Below are 21601 nucleotides of genomic sequence, written 5' to 3' on the forward strand. Positions count from 1 at the left end.
GCCTGTTATCTAGATGTGTTCATGGGACAAGGTGAGAGTAGGACCCTCCTACGTCCCCACCTTCCCTGGAAGTCTGAGCAATCCCAATTCTTGGTGTTTATCTGAAAGAAATGAAAGCAGGGACTCAAACAGATATTTATACACAGGTGTTTATAGTAGCATATTCACAACAGCCAAGAGGTAGTCAAAACTTAAGTATTTAATGGTGGATGAATCAATAAAGAATATATGTTGTATCCATATAGTAGAACATTATTCAGCTGTAAAAAGGAAGGAAATTCTGATAAATGCCACAACATAGATGGACCTTGAGGACATTATGTTAAGAGAAATGGGCCAATCACAAGAAGACAAATTCTGCACAATTATACTTACGTGAGGTATCTAGGCTAGTCGAACTCAGAGAAATAGAAAGTAGAATGGTGGTTGCCAGAAGCTGAGAGAGAGGGAGGTGGGGTTGTAGAGTTTCAATCTTGTGGGATGGGGAGCTTTGAGAATCTGTTGCACAACCATGTGCCTGTGGTTGACAATGTTGTACTGACTACCTGGATTGTTGGGAGGGTGAATTTTAGTGTTTTTGACCACATAACATAAATAACCATCAACTGGAGAAATGCAGATGATGATACATTGATATGTTGTAACAGTTCTCATCAGTAAAAACCTATGAAGTGCTGATCCATATAGCACTATAGCAGAGTCTATATATGGTTATATAAAATCAGTGTGATTCTATTTATATTAAGGTCAAGAACCAAGGAAAGCTAGTCAAAATATTGAATAGTAGCTGTTTATTCAGGGTGGGGTTTGATTGGAAGGACACACGTAAGTACTGTGGGTTGATAGATATGTCCTGTGTCTTGATTGGGGTAGTGGTTCTATAGATACATTTCCATGCATTGAACTTTATCATTGTAAAGATCTGAACATTTCACTGCATGTATATTTTCTATTTTCTCCCCCACACCTGTAAATGAATACTTACCTCTGCTTAATAGATTTTTCTTTTCACAGTGTCTTTTCACACTTTGTATAAGGAGAGACGCAGGCTGCAGTTGGCCCGTGGGAGTGGCTAGGTGGCCTCTTCTAAAATGCTAATCTCTTAGAGTTTTCATAGGAGCAGCTAGAGTGTGGTGTGGTTGATGGTGAAGGGTGTGGGCACCAGAGTTGTTCACACCTGGGTTCACACCTAGCGTTGCCACTCACGCTTAAATAACTGGGAGAGCTTCATACCTCTGCTTACTCATTTGCAAAATACTCGGAGTCCCTCCTTTGTGGGATTGTGTGGAAGGTTGCGTAGAGCCGTCTGGTGCCTGACCACCCACTGCCTTCTGGTTGGTTCCCTGCTCCCACTTGTTCTCCTGTGGCCGCCTTCACGGCAGCCAGATGACCCCCTGACTCGGAGTCAGATCATGTCATCCCCTCTTGAAAATCCCCAGTGCTCCTGTCACACTGAAAGTGGGAGCCAGGTGCATCCCTCCGCATGGTTCTGTTCTCTCTGCTGGCACCTGCTCCGTCAGCTTCCATACCTGGGAGCTGGGTTTTCTCTCTGTTCTGGAGATCCTCATCTTGCCAGAATGGCTGTTTATTCTTACTGCTCACACGTAACATTGACTGAACTCTTCCCTGGCCTCATTGTTAAGTAGGCCGTATGTTTATTCTGTTCTAATTCCTGCCCTATGCGATTGTCTTTTGTGTGTCCCTTACCTGTTAGCAAGTAAGCTGCGTGAGATACAGTACCTCGTCCACCTCGTTCTCCACTGTACCCAGCCCTGAGGCGCTTACAAAGTAGGCATTCAGTAAATTCTGTGGGGTGGCTGCAGTTGGTTTTTTTTTTTAAACGTTTATTTTTTAATTTTTGAGACAGAGACAGAGCATGAACGGGGGAGGGTCAGAGAGAGGAAGACACAGAATCTGAAACAGGCTCCAGGCTCTGAGCTGTCGGCACAGAGCCCGATGCAGGGCTCGAACTCACAGACTGCGAGATCATGACCTGAGCCGAAGTTGGACGCTTAACCGGCTGAGCCACCCAGGCGCCCCCTGCAGTTGGTTTTAATACACTCAAAAGGCCAAACACAGTGACTGGCCCTGAGTGCTTGGTAAGTGTTAGTGAAAATCATTGCCACAGCCTGTGAGGAGTACGTGCCTCCTTTAGCAGAGCATCAGAATGCATTACGAGGCTTGAAAAATGTATTCTTCAGAAATTTCTTTCTGAAGAAGTAGAGAAAGATCAAGACCCACTCACCTAAGAAAAGTCACACAGCACTCTGCAGCCAGTGTGTGATTATTTAGATAGATTCTAGGGTAATAAAATGAATAATTAAAAGCCCGAATGAATTTGAATGTCATTTCACTGCAGCTTTCAAACCAGCAGGTTTATCCTTCTTTTCATTCCTTCCCCACACATCTGTTTGTAACAGTTTCTGTAGGGTAAACTATTTCACAGGACCAGACAGAAAGGAAAAAAAAAAAAGCCTGGGGCCTTCAGGATGTCTCTGAACAATGGAGTGATTGAGCTCTCTTTTTGTTTTAGATGTCCACACAGAAGCTGTGCAGGCAGCGCTGGCTAAACACAAAGAAAGGAAGATGGCAGTGCCTATGCCTTCCAAACGCAGGTCCTTGGTTGTGCAGACCTCGATGGACGCCTACACACCTCCAGGTGAGAAGCAGGCCCGCTGTCTGCTTCCCAAAGTGACAGGCGAGCCTGGGGATTAATTCACTGCTAGCTTCAGCAGTCCCGGTCCTTGTAGCTTTCAAAGTAATGGTGCTGTAATTCAGATTTTCGGAACTAGAAGTCCAGAAATGGTGTATACGCTCTATATTAAACTCGGAGGGAAAATTTATGTTACTAGGTATGTCTATTCAAATAGTATTTTAACCTTTTCATTGAGACTCGTAAATGATGCAGACTTTTAGTCTTATGAAATTTTACTTAATTCTTCATGTAGCGAAAGAGAAGAGTTTGTGCCTCCATAGTTATAACTGAATTTGGACTTCTCTTCTGCTTGGATAGATGTATATGTATTCTCAAACTCTTAAAACATAAATATGTCATAAGGTTATATTAAGAAACCAAATGAATTGAAAAATGTATCCTGTTACCTCAGTTTGGAGTATGTAAAGTGCAGGTAGTATTTTGGTTTCTGGACAATGCAGTGTCTGTCACAGCTGCTTATTCTGCTGTGGTGGTGTGAAAACAGGCAACATGTCAGTGAGTGGCTGTAGCCGCTTGCCAATAAAACTTTATTTATAAAGGCAGGCAGAGGGCCAGTTTGATCCACAGGCCTGCTGACCTCGATCTTAAATGGTTGAAGGTAATATCCCATTCATATTTATGCTTTTATTTAGTCTTGAACTTTATATAACTACCTAAGTTCTGTTCTTTACCCAAATAATTACAGTCTGTGTTTTATGATCTTCAAAACCAAAGTAAAGAGCAAAGTTAAATTACACAGGTATCTATTAGAAAACGTGAAGTATTGAGCCTAAATTACGTGCTTTTTCTGTGTGTTGGGTTCCAACATTATTCATGTCCTTGTTGCCACTCTCCCTTCCTGCAGACCCTAGTTACCTTGCACAGTAAGAACAAATGGATGGGTACAACGCTGTTTAGAGTGTTTTGAAGTTGAGTCCTGAGTGTTTGCAAGCAGTGAGAGTAATAGAAACACATACTTCAACTCAGAGATGTGTACAACATAGTGATTCAGCATTTATGCACATTACTCAGTGCTCCCTGTGATGTGTGGTCACCGTGTCGCCATATGAAGTTAGTGCAGTGTTAGTCACTGTATTCCCGATGCTGCACCTTCTGTTTCCGTGACTCTATTTCATAACTGGAAGTTTGTAACTTCTTTTTTTTAATGTTTATTTTTGAAAGAGAGAGACAGACAGAATGTGAGCAGAGGAGGGGCAGAGAGAGAGAGGAAGACACAAAATCTGAGATGGGCTCCAGGCTCCGAGCCGTCAGCACAGAGCCTGATGCGGGGCTCAAACTTATGAACTGGGAGATCCTGAGCTGAGCTGAAGTTGGACGCTTAACCGACTGAGCCACCCAGGTGCTCCTGGAAGTTTGTAACTTCTAATCCTCTTTACCTATTCTGCCTATCCCCCAACCCACCTCCCCTCTGGAACCACCAGTTCTCCATATTTGAGTCTGTTTCTGGTTTTTGTTCATTTGTTGCGGTTTTTAGATTCCATATACAAGTGAAATCTTACAGTATTTTGTCTTTCTCCGACATTCCACTGAGTATAATGCCTTCTAGGCACACCCGTGTTGTTGCAAATGGCAAGATTTCATTCTTTTATATGACTAATATTCCATTGTACGGATAGCACATCTTCATTCATCATATGCTGGACACTTAAGTTGCTTCCATATCTTGCTTATTGTAAATAATGCAACAAAAGACATAGGGGTGCATTTATCTTTTTGAATTAGTATTTTCATTTTCCTCTGATAAATACTCAGAAGCAGAATTGCTGGATCATATGATAGTTCTGTTTTTTGAGGAACCTCCATACTGTTTTCCACAGTGGCTGCACCAGTTTGCGTTCCCACCAAGAGGGAAAGAGGCTTCCTCTTTCTCCACATCCTCGCCAACATTTGTGATTTATTGTCTTTTTGATACTAGCCATTATGACAGATGTGATGTGATACCTGATTTTGATTTGCATTTCCCTGATGGTGAGTGATGATGAGCATCTTTTCATGTGTTGGCCATCTTTTGTCTTCTCTGGAAAATGTCTTTTGAGGTCCTCTGCCCATTTTTACTCAGATAGTTTGGATTATTATTATTTTTTGGTCTTGAGTTTTATGAGTTCTTTATATATTTATTTGGATATTAACCCCTTATCAGATACACGATTTACAAATATCTTCTCCCATTCAGTAGGTTGCTTTTTCTGTGCAAAGCTTTCTTTCACTGTGCAAAGCTTTTCAGTTGTATAGTCTTAATTCCTTATTTTTGCTTTTGTTTCCCTTGTGTGGGGAGACATGTCCAAAAAATATTGCTAAGACCTATGTCTAGGAGTCTACTGGCTGTTTTTTTACAGGAGTTTTATGGTTTTAGATGTCACATCTAAACATCTAGGTCTGTAATCCATTGTGAGTTCATTTTTGTGTGGTATAAGAAAGTGGTTTAGTTTCACTCTTTTATCTGTTGTCCAGTTTTCCCAACACCATTTGTTAGAGACTGTCTTTTTAGGGCGTCTGGGTGGCTCAGTCAGTTAAACACCCGACTTCAGCTCAGGTCATGATCTCGCGGTTCACAAATTCGAGCCCTGAATTAGGCTCTGTGCTGACAGCTCAGCTCCTGGAGCCTGCTTCAGATTCTGTGTCTCCTTATCTCTCTCTGCCCCTCCCTTGCTTGCACTCTGTGTGCACCCGTCCGTCTGTGTCTCTCTCTGTCTCTCTCAAAAATAAATATAAAAAAAAAAAGACTGTCTTTTCTCCATTGCATATTCTTGCCCCCTTTGTCATAGATTAGTTGACCATATAAACAGGGGTTCATTTCTGGACTCTCTGTTCTGCTAATGTGGTGAAAAGTTTTATTTTGTATGTGTTTTTGTAACAGAATGCACTTACAAGGATAACAGACCCACTTAAAATATTTTAACTAGATGTTTGGAACTAGACAGCATTCAAAGAGATTGACATTTTTCTGAGCTACATTTTTTATGAGAAATGTTGAGTTTAAAATGCAAGAAACAGTGTGATTATGTATGTGCCTTTTCACACATTGAACCCATCCTCAGAAATGTTATTTTATTGTACATGACGAAAGACAAAACTTTAGGAAATCGAACATTGTACGTATATCTTTACGAAATATAAAAGAACGTTACTGGGAGTATAATTTTGGTGAAATTTTTCCATTTAGTTAGCCCTTTCTTGTATACCGTGTAATACATTTTGTAAACTGTCATTCAGAGGTCCTGGTGATAATATCACATGGGATAGTTTCATACAATCAAATGCCAGCTCCATCATCATAAAGTTTTTATTTACAACCTGTTCTGTGCGTAGCAGTACTCTACCTGTTTACAACCATACTTGCTTGACCAAAACCTTGGGGCTGAGCTCTATTTTCTCTCATTCTTTTTTCCTTTGTTGCTTTAACACTGATGAGTTAAAACTCATCTCATGTCCTCTGACCTTCAGAGCATATTCCTGAAATACATAATTTCTCTGTGAAATGACTGGTCACTGACCAGTGTAACCAACCAGTATCACTGTTACACTGACAGTCTTTTACAGGTGAAGCTTTCCTTTAGTTTTCACATTTAAAAATATAATAAGAATTTGCCAGCAGTTCTGTTTCTATTCATAATGAAATAACTGTACTGGACTAACCCATGCACTGTACATAACTATAAAACTGCCCCGAATGAATGGGGCAGCTGTTTTTAAGCCGCGGACATCCAGCGGTGAGAGACTAACCTGAGAGCAGGAAAACTTGTGAGGTGAGCCCCACAGTTCACAGTTTTCTTTCTGCCTGGAGAAGTTTTTAGACCATGGCCCAGTGATTGAGATCTAAGCAAGGCCAGTAGTTCTGCTAAGTTGAGGAGGCAGAGATCTGAGTTCAGGCAGATGACAGGATTGGAGCTTTCTGCAGATCCACACTAGCAAAGAATCACTCCACGTCTGCTCAACGTCCGACTGCTTCCTAAAATAAGAATCACAAGGCTTCAGAGGAAGATTATAGAATCCAGAGTCTCCTCCACATACCGTCCACGATGTGTACCGCTCGGTAAACAGTCACTAGATATGAAGAGATACAGGAAATGTGATCTGAAAAAGAAGTCAACATAAAATGAACATAAGATGGCCTCATTGTGCTCTTGGCAACCACTAATCATCTGTGGGTGGTGTCAGTTGTATTTGCTGTAAGTGTGAAATTCATGCCAGATTTTGAAGAGTTAATATGAAAAAATCACTGGAAGGTATTTAATTTTCATATTATTTATTAAAGCAACAGTATTTGGAATATTCAGTGATAAATAAAAATACATTTAAAAAGTTAATTGTATCTATTTATTTTTTAACGTGGCTACTAGAAAGTTTCAAACTATGTTATAAGACTCCTATTTCTGTTGGAGAGCTCTGGTTTTAGATGTTTGATATAGTGGAAGATGGAGTTTTAAAATCTGATTATAAACATTCAGGGAATCAAAATATGTTAAAGTACTGAAGGAAAATATTGTCTCAATATGTAGCTGAGTAGAGAAAGGGAAAAATACTTTTTTTTAAATTAATGGAGACTCTAGAACAGTAAAGTTCTCACGGAGGTGAGACTTCACTGGATTGGCTTAACATCAGATTGGAGAAGGAGGAAGATGAAGGTGTCTGTAAACCTGAAGAGACATGAAGAGAAATTAACCAAACTGAAGAGCAGGGAGACATAATTAAAGTTAACAGAAGAACCTCAAGTATTATGGTACAATGTTACCCACTTATTTGGAACCCAAGAAGGAAAAAAGGAGAGGGCAGAAAAAAATATTTGAAGAAACAATAGTCGAGAACTTCTCAGACTGCTACAAAATCCACCTTATAGATCCCAGAAGTTCAGTGAACCCAAAGCAGGATAAGTTAAAAAAAATCATACCTCAGTTCACAATGGTCAAAGTGCTGAAATCCCATGATTAAGAGGAAATCTTGAAAGTAATTGGAGGAAAACCTATACTACATACAAGAGCACATCATATGAATGATGAATGACCTACATAAAGACACTATAGAGACTGGAAGACAGTATAAAGACATATTTAAAGTCCTAAAGGGAAAAAAAAACTCATATTCAGAGAAAGTATCCTTAATAAACAAGGATGGAATGAAGACATAATGAGACATGAAAAGTGAGAGAATATAGTGCCAGGAGGACTGCGCTGCAAACACGCTAACGGATGTCATTTAGGCTGATGGGAAATGATGTTAGATGAAAAATGTAATCGGTAAAAAGGAAAAAACACTGGAAATAGTTAATAATTGGGCAAACAGAATACTATGTTTTCCTCTTGTAATTTGCTTTAAAACAATAAGGAGGGGTGAGTGGAATTATACTGTTGTGTGGCTATTACTTTTGTGAAGTAGGTAGAATGTGAACAGTAGAAAATGAGTAGTGTCAGGTGTATTGGGAGTAGAGGTGAAAGAAAAAGTTTATAGTGTCAGATTTGAAGAATAAACAGAATATTGACCCCGTATAGACCCATTAAGGATGCATACCTGTTAGTCTTACATCAACCACTAAAAAAAAAGTACAAGTAAGATTTAATAGAAGACATAAAATGAAACTAAAAAAATGTGGTTAAAGAACATAGGAAAAATCAACAGATATAAAAAATAGGTGGAATGAATGAAAAATAGCAAAATGCTCAATTTTAGCACATTTATATCAGTGATTATGATAATTATAAATGGACCAAACACCCAATTAAAATATTGAGATTGTCAGACTGGATAAAAAAAAGAAGATACATCTATATGTCTTCTATAAGAGATACAGCCGTGTTTTTTAAAGTAAACTCCACCCCTAACATGGGGCTCGAACTCACAATCCTGAGATCAAGAGTCACATGCTCTACCCACTGATCCAGCCAGGACACATTTAAATCAAAAATGAAGGTAGTTAAAAATACAAGGTTGAAACATTAAATATAAAGCATACAAGTCTTTCTTAATATCAAAATAGATGGCAAGACATAGTAATACAAGATATAAAGTGGGGCCTTACGTAATGGAAAGTGAACAATTTATCAGTAGGATGTAATAATGAATACCTGCATACATAAAAGAGCAGTATAGCTTAGAAAGCAGAAGCTGGAATAGTGAGGGGGAATAGAAGAGTCAAGAATAATAACTAGAGATTTAAAAAATACCTGTCTTAATAACGGGTCAGAACAACACGGTCATCCAGCTTGATGCGGTCGCCGTTCACAGAATCTTATACTCAACTACTGTGGAACACACATTCGTCTTTAATACATTTCTTGAGGTGTAATTTGCATTCCACAAAATTAACCTATTGTAAGCGTGTGACTGAGTGATTTTTAATAAATATATAGATAATGCTGTCATGGCCATAATCTCGTTTTAGAACATTTCCACCACTCCACAAGTTTCCTTGTGCCCATTTGCAGTTAATTCCCCTTATAACATTCAGTCACAGGGGCCTCTGATCTGATTTCTATGCCTCTGTAAATATTCTGGAAATTTTGTAAATAAAACGAAAAGATATGTTCTTTTGCATCTTCTTTAGCATAATTTTTTGAGCATCTTCCATGTTGTAGCATGCATCATCAGTTCATTCCTTCTTGTTGAATTGTATCCTGTTAGGTACGCCACGTTTTGTTTACCCATGACTAGTTGGTAGATATTGAGCTTGTTTCCAGCTTTTGGCTGTTATGAATAATACTGCTCTCCACATTTATGTACATATGTTTGCATCAACATAGATCATTTCTTAACGAATCCTATAGTTATTTTATGCTTAACTTTCAGGAAACTGCCAAATTGTTTCTATATGGGTACTGCCATTTTACATTCTCACCAGCAATGTAGGAGGATTTGTTTCTCAACATCCTTACGAATGTTTATATTGTCAGTATTTGTTATTGTAGCCATTCTGGTAGATATGAAATGTTATCTCATTGTGGTTTTAATTTGCATTTTCTTAATGGGCCTATTTGCTGTTTGTATATATTCATTGGTTAAGTGTTCACACTCTCCCATTTTTTATATGAGTTGTCTCCTCACTAGTTAACAGTTCTTCATATAATCTGAATACAAATCCTGTACCAGATTCACAATTTTCAAACTATGTTTTGTCTTCCATTAATTGTGTCTAGTATCTATATAAAGATATTTTGTATCTTTATCTTGTATTCCGTGACCTTGCTAAAATTTAGCAAATTCTTAATTGAAGAATTTAGTGTGTTCCTTGGGACTTTTTACATAAAAGATCATATTAAATTGACTAAAGACAGTTTCAGTGTTTCCTTTCCAATCTGGATGCCTTGAAGTTATTCTTTTTGCTTTATTTCACTGGCTGGAGGTTTGCAAATAATGTTGAATAGGAGTGGTAAGAGGGGGCATCCTTACCTTAGTCTTGATTTTAGGGGCTGCACGTTTAATCTTTTAACATTAAATACAGTGTTAGCTATGAGTTTTCACAGATGCCCTGTGTCAGGTAGAGGAAATTTCTTTCTATTCCTGCTTTGTTGAAAGGTTTTATCATAAGTTAGTTTTAGATTTTGTGAAATGCTTTTTCTGTGACTTTGAAAGTTAACTTAGGGTTTTTGTCCCTTTATCCTACTAATATGGTGCATAACGTTAATTGACTTTTGAATGTCACCACTTGGTCCTGATGTGTACTATCCATTTTATATTTTGCTCGATTCTGTTAGCTAGTATGTTTTGAGGACTTTTGTGTCTGTATCATGAGGGATATTTTTCTGTAGTTTTCTTGTGAAAGGGCGGGGTGGGAATGAAAGATTGACAGTATGCCTTTGATTTCCTTTTGTTGTCTGATTGCTGATGCTAGAACTTCTAGCACTATGTTAAACAACAGCGGTGAGAGTGGGCATCCCTGTCGTGTTCCTGATCTCAGGGAAAAAGCTCTCAGTTTTTCCCCATTGAGGATGATGTTAGCTGTGGGCTTTTCATAAATGGCTTTTATGATCTTTAAGTATGTTCCTTCTATCCCGACTTTCTCAAGGGTTTTTATTAAGAAAGGGTGCTGGATTTTGTCAAAGGCCTTTTCTGCATCGATTGACAGGATCACAGTAAAGAAGCATAAGAATACTTTTTGGGGGGATAATAATATTTGGATGGATGTAGGGGTATGTGCGTTTCTCAAAAATCATAAGTCTGAGGACTTGAACGTTTTTCCAGATGAGATACAGATGGCCAATAATAGCATGAAAAAATGCCCAGCATCAGTGGTCATTAGGGAAACACAAGTCAAAACTGCAATGAGATACGACCTCACACCCACTGGAACGGCTACTGTCAAAAACCAGAAAATTACCAGTGGTTGGTGAGGATGGGGAGAAATTCAAACCTTTGTGCACTATTGGTGGGAACACCTCTATGGCAAAAAGTATGGCAGTTACTTAAAAAATGCTACATGACCCAGCAATTCTACTTTTGGGTCTGTACCCAAAGGAATTGAAATATCTTAAAGAGGTATTTGTACACTGATATTCATAGCATTATTCAAAATAGCTAAGACATGGAAGCAACCCCTTGTCTGTCCACAGATGGACGTGTAAGCAAAATGTGCTACATACGTGAAGTAGGTTATCATTCACCCTTAGGAAAGAAATTGTGCAGTGTGCCACAATATGGATGAGCCTTGAGGATGTTACGCAGAATGAAATGAGCCACACACAAAGAGACAAATACTGTATGAAAACACTTGTGTGAGGTACTTAAAGTGGCCCCAGTTGTATAAGGAGAAAGCAAAATGGTGGTTCCCAGGGCCTTTGGGGAAGGGAGAATGGAGGGTCATTGTTTAACGGGGACAGAGTTTCAGATTTGCAAGATGAAGAGAAATACTGAAATGGTGGGTACAGTTGCACAGATTATAAGTGTATTTGGTATCACTGAATTTCTACTTAATGGTTACAGTGGTAAGTTTTATGTTGTATTTTACCACAAAAACAAAAATGAAAGAAGCCTTAAGCCTGAATACAAAAAAATGTGTACATTTTCTTTAAATTATAATCCCACTATTTCACAAAGCAGAGCAGAGGGAGAGAATTTGTTGGTCTTCTACTGATACTGCTGCTTTTCTAACAAATTCCTAACAAACTTCCAAAAATTTTCCAGAGAGCTTGGCCATATCACAATGATAATAAAATATGAATGTAAATGTCCTTCACAAATACTGTTGTGTTGGAAAAAACAAGAGTCCGTGTCTTGATTTAAGACACATTGTCATTTCCCTTGTTCTCCTTAGATGTTCTCGAGCTGCTCCGGTCTCTCCTTCCTCCTGGTGTACCTCACCCGTGGTAGGACCCAGAAGCTGTTCTTACACGAGGGTTTAAATTACAAGTATACCAGTATTTCATTCTTGAAAACGTCATGGCTGCTAGGGAAATCATGTTACATAAAAATAGTTCTATCACTTTTAATGAAAAAAAGTGACGTGTTTGATCTCAATCCAAGTTGCACAGTATTCAGAGAGGAAAATAAATCAAGTGAATAGTGAAAAAATTTAACAGAAATGAGCGTTAAAGCAAATACGTTTAGTTTACTCATGTAATGTGCTGACATACTATCCTCACCAGAGGAGGAAGCAAAGCCTTGGTGGGAAAGAGATGGGAGTCATTCTAACTTCTACACCACTATCCTTGCTGACACCTTACTCTTTGGGGAGGGACGTGGTTACCTTGACTCACACGAAATTTAAAAATACAGCTCAGAGGGCACCTTGTTGGCTCAGTCGGTTGAGCGTCCGACTCTTGATCTCGGCTGAGCTTATGATCTCGCGATTTGTAAGTTCCAGCCCCCGTGTCAGGCTTGCTGATATCAGCACGGGCCTGCTTTGGATCCTCTGTCCCCCTCTCTCTCTGCCTCTCTCCAGCTCATGCTCTCTCTCTCTCTGCCAAAAATTAATAAACATAACAATACAGCCCAGAGAAGTACCTCAGGTCTAAACAAGGGCTATAGTCACACTTTGAAACACATGGAAGTTCAATGCCTCTGAGAAAATGCCGCCCCCATCCTTCTCGCTTGCTGTAAGCATGCCTAGAAACAGTTGGCTTCTTCGCAAACTGAGTGAAGAAAATAGGTGAGTATGTCTCTGCCCAAGATTGTAATGTCAAAAAAACAAAACAAAACAAAAAAACCCTTTTTGTAGCATATTTATTTAAGGTGTTTTCGATGAAAAAAATCATTATACCAAAAAAGAATTCGTTCTCTGAGATGTGTGACTTTTCAAGAGTGTCGAAACACAAAGCATCGGCGGTTAGTGTGTGCTGGTGGTGTTTGCCCTGGTGTTTGTCTCTTTGCCGTGATGCATAGCAGATCTGTCTCTCGCAGATACCTCTTCTGGCTCGGAAGACGAAGGCTCGGTGCAGGGAGACTCCCAGGGGACCCCCACCTCCAGCCAGGGCAGCATCAACATGGAGCACTGGATCAGCCAGGCCATCCACGGCTCCACCACGTCCACGACCTCTTCCTCCTCCACCCAAAGCGGGGGGAGCGGGGCCGCCCACAGACTGGCCGACGTCATGGCCCAGACGCACATAGGTGAGTGCCTCGCTGTGGTCGTCCCGAAGCCGGTGGCCATCTAGTAGCCGTGGTCTTGGTGTCTATGGATTCATCTGTGCGTCTCGGCCGCGGAATCCATTCGAGGGACGGCACAGAGCCCGGCTCCAACCCTTCAGCTGCTTTGCTGCTTTCGTTTTTCTGTTTTGTGAAGTTGGCTTTTCACTGCCCCCAGGGTCCCTGACAGCGAGGATGTCGGGCTTCCTGCTCGTAAAGGAAACGTTCTCAAGCATTGCTTGAGATGTTTGAAAATAGTGTGAAAGGAGGGTAAGAATTACTAGCAGGAAAGAGAGGGCGTTGGATGAGCCGCAGTGCTGTCTGAATCGTAGACACAGGAGGTGCGTGCCGCGAAATGAGGCCTTATCCAGTGTGGACGGGAGGAGTATGGCATCCAGATCTGTTCTCACCCAGTTTTAGTTGTGGATTAAGATTTTTAAACTCCCAATAAAAATCTTCCACAGAGTGAACTACGTGCTTTGAATGTGGTTCTGGGATAGCTCAGGAAGGTCCCCATTAAAATAGCGATATGGGCAGGGCTCACCTCGCTCACAGGACACACACTCCTCACGGTGCTTGTCGACACCATGCCCTCCTCGCCACAGCAAACCTCATGTCTGCAGAAAGCCCAAATTTAGGAAACAGGTAAAGGTAGTGAATTAAGTACTCGACAGACATCTCAGACGCACAAGCTTTTATTGCTAGATTATTAGCTACTTGGCAGAGTTCAAAGAAACTCAAACCACTTTCTTAGGACTTTGCCCCAAGAGCACTCGCTCTGAATGAAGTTAGAGTTAACCTCGCTGGTAACAGTGTCAGCAGTGCGCCCTCGATTCTACTGTAGATGCTCAGGCAGCCGGTCAGGAGAGCTGGCTCTGGCCTCTGTTGCCACATGAATGGCTGCTGGCAGCTTCAGAAGCCCCTTTTCCTGCTCTAGTTGTTTAGTGGGGAAAAAAAGAATAATGATTTCCTTCCTTTGTTCCTCTCAGAGCTGTTGTGAGTACAAAGAAAATAGGAAAATTCTGCCTTTTTGTAAAGTAACAGTCCAATGCCAAGTGGTCGTATTAGAGTTCACTTTTCTATCCTTGGGTGACAGTGACACAGTTTTGTGAGCACCAAGAACTCCGTTTGGGATCAGAGTAAGCTAAAAATTACGCAGAGACGTGTGCCCGTGAAAGAGATGAGGTTTCATCGTGCGTGTTGCAGGACCTGAGAGGGTGTCTGTGCGTGTCGCGTGGCTCCCGTGTGGGTGGTGTGACGTGGAAGGCAGTCCACCTGCGCTGCTCACCCCGACCTGGGGGAGTGTGTACGGTGTGACTCACCTCCCTTGTAAAGAAGCCTCAGAATTTTACCGTGAGACACACGGACCGTCCCCGCATCTGGCTGTCCCTTTGTGACGTGACCTGTGACGTCCTGGAGGAAGGTCCGGTTGCAGGGTTAGATTTATCCAGACTGTAAGAGGCTGCATGACTCATGTGCTTCATGTCTCAGCAGAATCTAAAAACAGCTGCTGGGAGCGTGACGTCACAGTCCTCTCTAATTTGGCGCAAAGATCAGTTCCTAGGGTACCTGGAAATTTTCTGTCAGTGTGAAAAATTTGAAAGAAAGCAGTGGCAAAACAGAATAAAACGAGGAAGAGGAGACCTACAGCTACATGGCGAAGCAGACAACGTGGAAAGTCCTAGAACTGGCAGCATCTACCCTCTTGTTGAGACTCTGAGAAGTCTAGAGTGTGAGGGTGTGTGAGAGTGTGACCGTGCGTGTGTGGGTGTGTGAGGGCAGAATGTAAGAAGGTGCATGAGTGTGTTGGGAGTGTATACGTGCATGTGCATGTGTATATGAGTGTGTGTACATATGTGTGGAAGTATGTATGAGAGACTGCGCGTGTGAGGGAGGGTGTGCACAAGAGAATGTGCCTGTGTGTGTTGTGAGAGTGTGTATATGTAAATGTGTGTGCACCTGCATATGAGACAGTGTGTGTGTTCACAGAGTAAGCCCACCAGCGCCGTACCCCTCATCCCGCTCGGTGAGATACTTGCTGGAGGGACAGGCCCTGCTGCTCCCTGACTGGGGGAGGAAAGCCTGGTGGTTACAGACAACAGAGGTCAACAAGGGTCTGCCACAAAGTGGGCTGTTCTACCTTGTTGTTGAAGCAAAATCCCACGGGTTTTCACCCTGACCGTGTACATAGGGACCCCACACGTGTGTCCCCAAAGTCAGGCCCGCTCCGTGTATGGTGTAAAGCCCCCTCCAGGAGATTTTCCTCCCTGCGGCTCTGCTTCCTGTGGGTTCTCGCGTGGTGTGCCGTCGCGAGGATGGAGGCCTCCAGGATGCCACGCAGAGGGCCCCGGGTGACGTCGCTCCCCGCTCCTCCGGCAAGGGCTCTTGTTCCAGTGAGTACCAGAATGTTTTGGATCGTTACTAGGCGGTATTCATTCAGAACTCTGTGCATGTCACATGCTTGAGACAACGGGAACAGGCAGGATTAACACCCCTCAAGTACTGTATCAGTATCGAAAGTCGAGGAGCGTCACTCAGTAGGAAAATTAGCGGAACGCTTTTAAACTCCAGGAGGCTTGTTCACAAAAAGCGTGAGAGGAAAATGAATTAGTTACTACACGGAAGTGGAAAATTTGGGCAGAAACTATTGGTACGTTTCTAGACGAAGAAGTAAGAACAAAGCAGAATAGATAATGTAGTTGTACATTTATAATAAAATTTGTACGTTCAGCAAATAGACTTTGGCTTGAGCTCTTGTCTCTCATTTTGTGGCCACAGGTACCGTGGTGGTGAGGTCTGTGTCACCCTTTGCTGACCGACACAGCGGAGGCATCATCACTGGGGTTCCATTAGCGTATGCTGGGTGTGTTGTCATTAGCCAGAGGTTCACAGAAGTACTTGCCGTTTCCAGAGTGTTTTAGGATTCGTCGACGTGAACACTGTGTTTGCTGTGTACCACGTAAGCAAGCTGGTTCTCATCAGGTTTCCTGCATCTGATCCTGCTACGGTGGAGATCAGAGGGCGCTCCCACTCCCACACGCTTGTTGCGTGATTAGCCCGGAGTGTGGCTACTGTGTATTTGTATGTAGACACCTCTTTCCTAGGGGATTTATTCTGAGCGCTTGATAACTTACCCTCACGTATTTATGTATAATCATCTGAAGTACTGAATTCTCTCATAATCTCTGCATTGATACTTTTCAGACACTTAGTCTTAAAACATCAAATACCTGTCAAGGATGGTGATGTTGGCAAAGCTCGCTCGCTTGAGCTGGGGTCCCCCTGCTCCGTCTCCCACAGCTAGACTACACAGCTGGCTCAGCAAGCTTTTCCTTCACGGGGCCAGAGAGTAAATGACTGAGGCTTTATGGGCCCAGCAGTGTGCTCTGATACTTCTCCTCTCTGCTCTCTAGTACCAAGGCATCTGGAAACATGAGGGCATGTCAGTGTGGCAGTAAAACTTTATTTATAAAAATGGGTGGCAGGCTGTCCTATGATCATAATTTTGACACTCCTGTTCAGAGCATTGCAAACCATGCTTCTGAGACGGCCGGAAGGAGAACCCGGACCATGTGTCAGATAACTCTGGCAGAGTGGAGACTCTGGTATCCATTATAGGTTTTGGGGGGCTCCTTTGGTGATTTGGGGCTGACAATCCCGGCTTGTGAGAAGGACCCTCCTCTCTTGTCAGGCTTCTCACCCCTGTGTCACGTTTAGGTGACAGTAAATAAAGCTGATACCTGCAGAAATACCAGGGGCGTGGAGCTAATGTCACCGCCCATGTGTTTCCATCTCCTTGGGGAACATTCTGTAACCACGGACACCTTAGCAGCAGATGTCTCGTGTCTCTGCTGTGTCTTCCTGTTTCCTTTTCTGGACAGAGGTGCTCGCTCTTCGAAGGCTCATCCTCTGCTCTGATGCTGGGTCCCAGGAGGTCGGTTCTTTCCCACCCAGCTGGGGGTGTCACTGGCACTCATGGCCTCCTGTCCCTACCCTCCCCCCAGGTGGCTCCTGTCCTGCCCTTGTGTCTCCACATTCTCGCTGACATCATGCACTCACACATGACTTGCGGTCTTCAAGGCCACCTGCTTTTCACTGATGCTCAGATCTGCATCTCCCACCAAGAAATCCTTCACGGCCCCCGTTTCCAAGTGCCTCCCGACACGGCCCACTGGCCCCTGTACCCCAAGGCCAGCGTGCCAAAGAGTTGGTCCCTCGAGGAGCAGGCTCCAGGCATTAGCGTCCTCGGCTCCTCATTCCCACGAACCACGCGTGTCCACGTTCTGGGTGTTTGGCTGCCACATGTGTTGCACACCTTCTTCTCTCGTGACTGCTCCTGGCCCCTCACCCTCCGTCTGGACCGTGACGGCCCCTGTGCCCTCGTGTCCTTTCCCTCCATGCTGTTCGGAGTGTGTTGCTCCTTCAGTGTTACTAGGACACAGGTCTGCTCCTGTCTCTTTGCAGAAGTGTGCCTGGGACCTCCACCTCTCAAAATTTTGCTTATTTGGATTTTATACTTAGGATGAAAGTAAAGATTTTTGGATCCCAAAGTGTCCTAACCCTTCATGCGCTGTGTGTGCCATTCAGCAGGAATACCTCCCTGGCCTGCACAGTCACTCGGTGCTCACGAGAGAGATGCGCCTTTTCTGGTGTTTTGCAACATTTAAAAACATTTAACTCTTAAAGTAGTAACACAATTATTTATGGCTTTATGCACATGAGTTTCACAGGTTCTTTCCCGGGGCAGGGTTCCCACCTAAGGGAGGAAAAGGTGGAGGGAAGCCTGCAGCAGGGAGTCAGGGTGCCCTGTCAGTTCCTGCAGCCCGGTGAGGGGTGGTGGCCGCCTTGTTCTGCAGTCGGGAGACTAAGGCTCAGGACAGTTGACATGAGACTGCAGGGCACCCAGCTGGTCAGTGGTTAGCGGGACCAGACACAGACCTGTGGGATGTGGGGGTGCCTGCTCATGGTGCCGGTTCCCTGTCTCCTGTGGTGTCTCCGTTCGGGCGCGGCCCTGCCTGTTACAACAGAGGAGAGCTCTTTTCCAGACAAAAGCCCAGTTAAACTTTGCGTGAAGAATGAAGACGTCGGAGTCCCCATCACACCCCCACAGGGCCCGAGGTCTGTGCGGTCTTCCTGGCAATTCTCGCCTCTCATCGCGGACTTGAAATCATGCATATAAAAATCCAGAGGCTCCTGTGTGAAGACGAAGGCTCCCATTCCGATGTTAGCGTGCACTTCCAGAGACCTGACGGTGGCTCTCACGCCTTCACGGAATCACGTAGCATCGTGTGGGAGGGAGGCGGTCCTAGGTCGGCCCCGACTCGGAACTGTGGCCGGAGAGGTGCTGGCGTATAAACCGCCAGGCTGTCCTGCAGCCACGTCCGGGTCCAGTCTGTGGATGTCGTGCCTACCAACTGGAAGGCAGGAGTGGGTCACCACCACCAGGAGCCGGTCAGCAGACTCCGCAGGTGAGACCGCGGGGAGTCCTCTTTCCCAGTCGGTTGTGCGTGGAGGACGGACCCAGGCGGGAAGCTGATGTTCTGACTCTCGTGAGGGCCGGCCCCTTCTCTCTGGGAAGGTCCTGTGTGGCTCCCCACCACCGTTTCATCGAGGAACCACCTGGAAGGCGCCCAGGCCGGAGCGGCGGGGTGGACAGAGTGGTCTCAGGGCCATGGAGCAGGGATCCCCACTGCCCCCTTCTCCACGGTAACGTTGTCAGGTTGGGGGGACTCCGGGGGAGCATTCTCCACGAGTGGAAGCCCGTGGTGTATCATCTGTGTCGGTCAGTGGCCCTGAAGCACGTTGCCTTCTACATGCCAAAACCAGGTTTTCTGCCGTTCCTCTCTTCACTTAGAAGCTGTCTGGGGACTGAAAAATAGTTAATATGGTTTAAAAAGTGGGATCTATCACCATTTACCCTGGGGATCCCCAGGCATATAGTCAGAATTAACACGTCCGCCGGTGTTAGAACCAGAGGCATTTTCTCTCGGGTTGTCAGGTGTCCTTAATTTACTTCAGGTTCTGTTCATTCATTCTTTGAAGTCTTTCTTGAGCCTTGGCCAAGTGCCGAGGATGTGGGCAGGTGGAGTAACCTCAGCGACCAAGGACCCAGGGGTCTGGACCTTGAGAGCTGGAAGGAGCTAGGTCAGGAGGCAGGGAGTTTCCAGGTTCAGCCGGAAGACCAGCCTCCCTCCATGCCCCCCTCCTTTCCCTCCCTCTCTCTCCTCCCTCCCTCTTTTCTCACTCCCCCACCTCCTCTCTCCCTCCCACTCGTCTTTCTCTCTCCTTCCTTCCTCTCACTCCTCTCCCAACCCCCTTCCTCCTCTCGCCTATCCCTTCCTCCCCCTCCTCTTCCTCTCCCCCTCCTTCCTCTCCCCCTCCTTCCTCTCCCCCCATCCCAACCCCCTCCCTCCCACCCCCCCCCCTCTCCTTCCCTCCTCCTCCTCTTTCTCTCTCTCCCCCTCCTTCCTCTCCCCCCTGTCCCAACCCCCTCCCTCCATCTCCCTCCCTCCCCCCCTCCTCTCTCCCTCCCCCACTTCTTCTCTCTCCCTCCCCCACTTCTTCTCTCTCCCTCCCCCACTTCCTCTCCTTCCCTCCTTCCTCTCTCTCCCTCCTTCCTCTCTCTCCCTCCTTCCTCTCTCTTCCTCCTTCCTCTCTCTTCCCTCCTTCCTCTCTCCCGTCCCAACTCCCTCCCTCCGTCTCCCTCCCTCCCACCCCCTCCTCTCTCCCTCCTTCCTCTCCCCCCGTCCCAACCCCCTCCCTCCTCTCTCCCTCCCCCCCTCCCCCTCCTCTCTCCCTCCCTCTCCTCTCTCCCTCCCTCTCCTCTCTCCCTCCCTCTCCTCTCCCTCCCTCCCACCCTCTCCTCTCCCTCCCTCCCACCCTCTCCTCTCTCCCTCCCTCCCACCCTCTCCTCTCTCCCTCCCTCTCTCTCTCCCTCTCCCTCCTTCCTCTCTCCCATCCCAACCCCCTCCCTCCATCTCCCTCCCTCCCACCCCCCTCCTCTCTCCTTCCCTCCCCCTCTCCTCTCTCCTTCCCTCCCCCTCTCCTCTCTTTCCCCCTCCTCTCTCTCTCTCTCTCTCTCCTTCCTCTCACCCCTCTCTCCCCCCTGTCCCAACCCCGTCCCTCTGTCTCCCTCCCCCCTCCTCTCTCCTTCCCTCCCCCCCCTCCTCTCTCCTTCCCTCCCCCCTCTTCTTTCTCTCTGTCTCTCTCCTTCCTCTCACCCCTCTCCCAACCACTCCCCTCCCGTGCTATCATGCATTGCAGATTCTGAAGCAACCATCTGCTGCTGGGGACAAAAGTCCTATGGCATGGATGATACAGAACCCACCTGTGGGGGCAGCTCTGGGTGGGGTTCACAGCAGAGGTGACCCTTGACAGGTGGCTGGAGGATGGCCACCATTTTTTCTTTATTTTAAAAGTACAGGGAAATTGATTAGCAGTGAACTCGCTTGCGCAGAAGATGGAGACCTGGTCTGACGATCTCAAAGTTCTCCTACTGCAGGTGGCCATCTGTGGCCTCACCCCAGGAGTGGATGAGCCTTACAGTCCTTGAGCCGCGCTTCCAGCACCTGTCACACACAGGCTTCGAGGCAGCCTAGTTAAGTCCCTGGAGCCCCGTGTCACGGCAGCGCGGCGTCCTCTGGTGCCCTCCCGGATGCCGGCTGCGGGGGCAGTGACCCCACCATGGCTACATGTGCGATTTGTGAGCAGGTTGAGAGGGAGGGGAGATGATGTAGAAGTAAGTTTGGAAGGCATTTTGGAGTCACCCAACTGTCACCCGCTCCTACTTCTTAGTCACCAGATGCATTGGAATTGTTACTTCCCTGTTTCAGAGTGGAGACCCTGTAATGTTCGCGCCTCGCTGCGCAGTCCTGAGTGGCCACTCCCAGTGATGTGGCCGCCTGGTGACGTGTCTGTCACCAGGTGACAGTGGCTGCCTGGTGACCTGGCTGCCTGGTGATGTAGTTTCACGTGGATGTGAGCCTGCAACGTGGCTGCCTGGTGACCTGGCTGCCCGGTGACGTAGGCTCAGGAGAAAGTGAGCCAGCAACGTGGCTGCCCAGTGACGTGGCTGCCTGGTGACGTAGGCACACGCGGACGTGAGCCCGCGACATGGCTGCCTGGCGACGTAGGCTCACGCGGACGTGAGCCGGCAACGTGGCTGCCTGGTGACGTAGGCACACGCAGACATGAGCCCGCGACGTGGCTGCCTGGTGACGTAGACACGCGGACGTGAGCCGGTGACGTGGCTGCCTGGTGATGTAGGCACACGCGGACGTGAGCCGGCGACGTGGCTGCCTGGTGACGTAGACGCGCGTGGACGTGAGCCGGTGA

General features: G+C 45.4%; 1 protein-coding gene across 10 annotated transcripts in view; it reads left to right on the forward strand.

The window, feature by feature from the left end:
* Positions 1–21601, forward strand: part of DIP2C (disco interacting protein 2 homolog C) — a 413035-nt gene that overhangs the window by 244812 nt on the left and 146622 nt on the right. For all 10 annotated transcript variants that reach the window (XM_053896045.1, XM_053896047.1, XM_053896044.1 and 7 more), the window contains 2 exons: positions 2534–2659; positions 13043–13252. In XM_053896045.1, the coding sequence (XP_053752020.1) occupies positions 2534–2659; positions 13043–13252 (336 nt within the window). The remainder of the gene's footprint in view (positions 1–2533; positions 2660–13042; positions 13253–21601) is intronic.

The sequence above is a fragment of the Panthera pardus genome, unplaced genomic scaffold (genome assembly GCF_024362965.1).
Source record: "Panthera pardus isolate Hobbes unplaced genomic scaffold, ASM2436296v1 HiC_scaffold_6, whole genome shotgun sequence".
NCBI classification, from domain to species: Eukaryota; Metazoa; Chordata; class Mammalia; order Carnivora; family Felidae; genus Panthera; species Panthera pardus.